The sequence below is a fragment of the Anguilla rostrata genome, chromosome 6, assembly GCF_018555375.3.
Source record: "Anguilla rostrata isolate EN2019 chromosome 6, ASM1855537v3, whole genome shotgun sequence".
Taxonomy (NCBI): Eukaryota; Metazoa; Chordata; class Actinopteri; order Anguilliformes; family Anguillidae; genus Anguilla; species Anguilla rostrata.
In genome coordinates this window covers 2,450,888-2,457,353 of record NC_057938.1, presented here as the reverse complement: position 1 = coordinate 2,457,353, position 6,466 = coordinate 2,450,888, and the positions used below count along the sequence as shown (strand labels likewise).

General features: G+C 48.3%; 1 protein-coding gene across 2 annotated transcripts in view; it reads right to left on the bottom strand.

Annotated features, from left to right (window-relative positions):
* The window catches only part of LOC135258188 (schwannomin-interacting protein 1-like), a 29,152-nt gene extending 23,461 nt beyond the window's left edge, over positions 1-5,691 (bottom strand). Inside the window, exons 1-2 of one of the 2 annotated variants that reach the window (XM_064341485.1) lie at positions 5,229-5,691; positions 2,302-2,868 (exon numbers count right to left, since the gene is read on the bottom strand). In XM_064341485.1, coding sequence (XP_064197555.1) covers positions 2,302-2,868; positions 5,229-5,234 — 573 coding nt within the window. In that variant the 5' untranslated portion in view covers positions 5,235-5,691. Of the gene's footprint in view, positions 1-2,301; positions 2,869-4,082; positions 4,226-5,228 lie in introns of those variants that run through there. The other variant, XM_064341484.1, reaches the window with a different exon arrangement.
* Between the last annotated feature and the right edge of the window lie 775 nt (positions 5,692-6,466).

Sequence of the window (6,466 nt, the reverse complement as noted above, 5' to 3'; positions counted from 1 at the left end):
CCCTCATACCCCTTAAAGCACCTCATATCCCTTAAACAACCCTCATACTCCTTAAAGCCCCTCATACCCCTTAAAACCACCTCACAACCCCTTAAACATATCCCTTAAAACCCCTCATACCCCTTAAAGCCACTCATACCCCTTAAACATACCCCTTAAAGCCACTCATACCCCTTAAAGAGGGTCGCCAGGACTTCAGTTTAACAAGTCGTCCACAGGACGGCGTCGCCAGCCGCGGACTATCCCAGTCCCGTCACCCTGGCGTTGCCCGCAAAGGCCGCCGGCTCGTTCCTAAGATTCCGTTCCCCCCGTCCAGTCACGGAACGCCTTCGGCTTCAGCGTTCCGGATCTCTGAAGGTCAGACATTCCGTGGCATGCGGCCGGGAGGCCTTGGGGGGGAGGGGGGGGGGGAGAGCCCTGGCCGTTCGACAGACCCGCTCCACGGATCACACCTGTGTTCCCCACGGCCAGCCTGACCCCTGACCCCTGACCCCTGACCCCCGCTGGTGTAGCTACAGACCGCAGAGCGTCACCCTACCACGGCAACAGACCCCGCGGGGTGGGGCAGTTCAGCAGACAAATCAAACCTTTTTTCTGCAACATATTAAATGGAACGAACCGCTCACGTGGAGCTACACTTCCGTTTCACGTCAGAATTGCAGGTCACTTTCAAAGGCAGTGCATTTTCCCCACTTCTGAACTTCGGAAGAGCAGTACCCTGTGAACCAGGGCCGCGCCCGGCCCTGTTCCTGGAGATCAACCGTCCTGTAGCTTTTCACTCCAACCCTAACAAAGCCACTCCTCATTCAACAGCTAGAGATCTCCTTCATCTGCTCGTTAGTAGAATCAAATTATGGCCGAAATGAAAATACACAGGATGGTAGGACTCCAGGAACGGGGTTGGGCAGCCCTTCAGCAAATATTACAACAATGCCACCTGCTGGACATACAAAGAATCGACAACCTCATGTTTGAGAGTATAACGTTCCACTGGGGGTCCCTATGTTCTTAAAATCTAGGTCATTCAGAGCCAAGTCTTTGCCTGTTTAATTTTTTAAAGGTGATATTTTCAATAATACATGTTCATTTTTGGCACAATATAGCAAAACAATGCACAGATTTTTAAAAACAATGCACAGCCAGTGTTCCAATGTCTCCCTTGCTGTTAACTAGGCCAGAGGGCGCTCCAAATCAATACTGGGCAAAGCTTTTGTGTTCAACAGCGTCAGCAGTCCCTCTGACCCCCCTCCTCCCAATTTAAACAAGGTCTAAGTTCCCGACGGACCAATCACGCTAACCTTAGCAGGGTTGAGTTTAGGTCAGCTAGACCAGCAAACTCTGGAGTCAGAACTGCAATGGCTGCTCAGATTCTTGCTCCATTACCCATGAGCAAGCAGGACTACATTACCCATGAGCTAACAGTACTCCAACTCCATTGCCCATCAGCCAGCAGTGCTCCATTACCCATCAGTCAGCAGTGCTCCACTACTCATCAGCCAGTAGTACTCCATTACCCATGAGCTAACAGTACTCCATTGCCCATCAGCCAGCAGTGCTCCATTACCCATCAGTCAGCAGTGCTCCACTACTCATCAGCCAGTAGTACTCCATTACCCATGAGCTAACAGTACTCCATTACCCATGAGCCAGCAGTACTCCATTACCCATTAGCCAGCAGTACTTCATTACCCATGACCCAGCAGTGCCCATTACCCATGACCCAGCAGCGCTCCATTACCCATGATACAGTAGTATGCCATTACCCATGAGCCAGTAGTATGCCATTACCCATGAGCCAGCAGTGCCCATTACCCATGACCCAGCAGTGCTCCATTACCCATGAGCCAGTAGTATGCCATTACCCATGAGCCAGCAGTGCTCTGTTTCTCCAATTTATGTCTGAATATTGGAGAAAAACCAAAAGACCACCTAACAAACCACAGTGAGTTTACAGTATGGCATAATCCTCCTCGCACAACAACAGAGACAGCACAAGTCATATGTGCACACTGACATCATCATAATGGCCTTTACAAGCTTCACAGCCTCCCTCCACTAAAAGTTCACTCCCATAATGCACCACTGCAAAGGACACTGAATCCCCAGGGACCAGCACTGAAGCACAGCATTTGAACCTATCTGCACACCCATCCTATAGCCTTCAGGCAAACAGAGACAGAGCGCACAGTGTTCGTTCAGCTCAGTCCGAGTTTAAACGAGCCAAACAGGGGTCACGCGTACCCCCCCCCCCCGTCAGCTGACTTAACACTGAAGACGTAACCATGCTGAGGACAGGCTCACCGAGGTGGAGCTGGTTCTCCTCGGGTTCTGGTTCTGGCCGCGTCCGTCCCAGGCCCGCGACGGCAGCTCGGTCAGGTGCTTCTCCAAGGCGGCCCAGTCAATGGGGGGCGCGTGGGGGAGGGGGGCACAGGCCGGACTCGCCCCCGCCCCCGCCCCCGCCCCGCGCTGGCCGGCTCTGGGGGAGAAGGGCTGATGGGCCGCCAGGACGACGATGTTCCCGTTCTGCTTCAGCTCGTCCGGCACGGCGGCGGCGGCGGTGGCCGGTGGCACGCCGACCGAGGGAGGGGGGCACGGAACATCCCGGAACTCCTCCGCCAGGCTGCGGCTGTTCACCGGCTCCCCAGCCCCGCCCCCGTCGCCGCGGCGGTCGTCGTGGAGCCCGTACCTGCCCCCCCAGTCCTCCATCAGCTTCCTCTTGTAGTCCTGGTAGTCCTCGTCGTCCTCGCAGTCTTCCAGAGCCGCCAGGTGCATTCTGGGAGAGGACGGCGTCGCCATGCTGGAGCTGGTCTCGGAGCAGGACCGGCTCGAGGAGTCGCTGCCACAGTCCATCCCATCTTCGCGGTAGTCCTGCGGGATGGACGAGGAGGAGAGGGTGGAACACCAGACATGGATGTTGAGTCACATATGACACTGACCCCATCCCGACACCTCTTGGTAATTTGTATTTGTCCTAATACTGTAGCTTATTCTTCTGCCCAGTTGGCTTTGCAGATGTTAGGCCAGAATAGTGTTCACTGTTCTCGGCTAGAAATAGCTGTACAAAATAAGTATTGTACCTTACTGAACCCGTGTTTAGCAGTTGTCTACGACCATGAAATGCACTTGTTTGTACGTCGCTTTGGATAAAAGCGTCTGCCAAATGAATGTAATGTAATGTAACTGAGAGGTCAAAGGTCTGAGCCAATTACTGCACCACGTGATCACATCAGATTGTGAGGCAGCTGTCTCCCGTCGATCGCTGTGTACATACTTCTCTTGATACAGTTACTTTGAAACTATTCATTTTGCCCTTTTTCTGCTACTCTGTGAAGCGTCTTTGTGACAGTTCTCTGTAAAAGGCGCTGTACAAATTAAATTGATTTGATTTGATTTGAATTGCAGATGCTCTACAGTGGCTGACAAAATAAAAGTACAGATATCTGATAAAATTGAAGCGGTATTCGTGTGTGTGTGCGCGGGCGAGAGCGTATTATTTTCAATACAACCAGAACAGCGACTCCCTGAATATAAAATGTTAGCATAGGCGTGGCCTACATTTTCCCAACCCGCTGAGAAATGAGGAGCGCATCGCCGCTGCTTTTTTCCAGGTATTCCGTGACAGGCCTTATCCCAGCTCAGCTCCACAGCTGGGGGCACTACTGGCAGGAAGTCGGAACCGCTGCCGCGTTCTCCACGTAGAGACTGCGGCGCCAAAGCAGGGGAGGCTTGTTTGTGTGCCACGTTGTTGAACTGTATTTGCCATTTTCAGTGAGATGGTAGGCATTATTAAAGGTCTTAGTGAGCTTTTTTTCTGTTCTCGAAATGTGATCCTTTGGCGGTGAAAATACATAAGCTCGCGACATGTGACTCGTGCAAAAAAGAAGGAAATATTACGCAGAATCCTTCAACGCGACCAACTCTGGGAAACACTGTCTATGCAAAAGGAACCAAAATAATGAGTATAGTCGTCAAATAGCCTATTACTTTTAACACATCAGACGAAGTTGCTGCGCAGGCGCCTGCTGCATTTGACACTTTCCTGATACCGCTACTTTCCCGAGGCTCGTGCTGTTATATCTTACCGAAATACTCATTATAAGCAGCGTTCCTTCTGGTGCTTCTGGAACTGAAGCCGTTTATTTGTTTTGTATAAAGTAATGTGACCATTACTTGATCGTTTAATATAAAAACTATAATAAACAGGACATTGTCAAAGTAATCATACCTCCGCACACAACTGCAGACAGACTACACCCAGGGAAAAGCCTTGGAAATCCGTTTTGAATCGCCTGCATGACGTTTGCTTGACTCTTAAAAGGGCAACAACTCCTTCAGAATGCGTGCGAATTGCTTGTGATTTTTTTGTGTGCCCGCACCAACCTTTAGTCAGTCGTCTAGGCGTGTGTCCGCATTTTTGTTTACATTAATATTCCAGGATTCTGTTCGAGGTAGGTAGGACCCAAATTAGTTTGCAGTAGTTTGTTCAAGACTTAACGTTCAGTGTCCCAGACTGCACACACGGTGCTTTTGCTATATGATATGACACAAAGAGAATGTTTTGGTCGTCAGAAGCTTTGTTTTTGTTTTTTTTAATCAATGACCAATAACGCCTTGGAACTAGCACCCTCTGTGTCCTTAGAATCCCCTCAGGATTTTAAATTCCCCCTGCCAAATATGCAGCATTTATCATTTCTGTAAAAAATGAACTGGTGCAAAAAAAAAAGTATTATTTTATGAACTGGGACAGGTTTGAGTGGATCGCACTTCGTCAGCATATATTGCAAAGTCATTCTATGCATCCCGAAATGACGTAACGGTCCAAAAAAAAGTCCGGCATGAAACCCAATACCATCAACACAACAGCCTTGCTGACAATAACATTTATTGTTGTTGTTGTTGTTGTTGTTATTATTATTATTATAATTATTATTATTAATGTTTTTACTATTGTTGCTGTTGATGTTGTTATTCTTGTCATTTTATTGCTGTTGTTGTTTTTCGTGCCATTAACAATAGTAATCATCATAATATTTAACATTTGTCTAATGCTGAAAATAAGACCATTAGCTGTCCCTCAAGCATAGAAGAAAGTCAAATCTCAAGCCAATTTTAGCATTAAGCAGACTACTAGTGGGTCTTCTAGAAATACTGCACAAAGCAGATTCACTGCACAGAATAATAAGAATGTGAAATGTGAAAATATCACGCGACGTGAACATTATACTTACACTCATCTCTTCAGGCAGGCTCGCGCTAATTAAGACATTTCCTCCTCCCGCTCGATGCTAGCGCAATAAAATAAAATAAATAAATGCAGCTAGTCTGCTAATTTTTAAAAAGAAAAGAAATAAATTGGAGAGCTGATTGGATCGACGAACAGATGCTGCCCCGTCATTGAGAAGAAAGGCTGAAGGATGTGCATAGTGGATGTGTATAATTGCCGCTTTTCATTGCACCCGTGGTACGCACGGTGATACCAAACACAGAATAAAAAAACAAAAGGAATTCCGACCTAGTGTCAATATATCCGCGTACACGACGTCTGATATCAAAACGAGCCCTATCACACAGCCACTCGTTGGCAGTCGATTTCTGTTTGTTTGGAATCGTCCTTGCAAGCGTTCAGTCACAGATCGGCTGACTTCCTTTTTGTGTGCGCACACGCACCGAGGATTCGACCCTCGCGCAGAAAGCGGCGTGCCCCCACTAGTATGCACGCGCCAGTCTCGCCCTCGAAGAAAAGAAAAAAGCCTATTGCCTCTGAACTCATTGGTCTCAGAATGAGGGAGAGCACAAGAAAAAATAACTTATTATTATTATTATTATTATTATTATTGCTTTAGCGATTACTGAGAGTGTGTAGTCCCATTAATACACACTGAAAAATGTACACATATATTCACAGAAACAGATACACAAAAGTGTGCACAGGAGCACCAATGCTAGCACAAATACACACTCAAATACAAATGCAAAGACACAGATATGCCCACACACATTCACACAAAGATGCAAACATATACACTCACAGGCGCACACACACTCACACATACACAAATTCACACACCCACACCCACATGCAAAGGACACATTCATACACACACATATTGACATGCATGCCACACATTCATGGAAACACACACACAAGCACATGCACATGCACACACACACACACACACACACATGCATGCATGTACACACAGACACAATCCTTCCCCCAAGCACACACAGACACACACCACCCCCCTCCCCACGCACGCATGCGCACACACACACACACGCACATACACACACACAAAATCCTCCCCACACACGTGCACGCACACACACACACAGACGCACACCACCCCCCTCCCCACGCATGCATGCACGCACGCACACACACACGCACGTACACATACACGAAATCCTCCCCACACACGTGCACGCACGCACGCACACACACACACACACGCACGTACACATA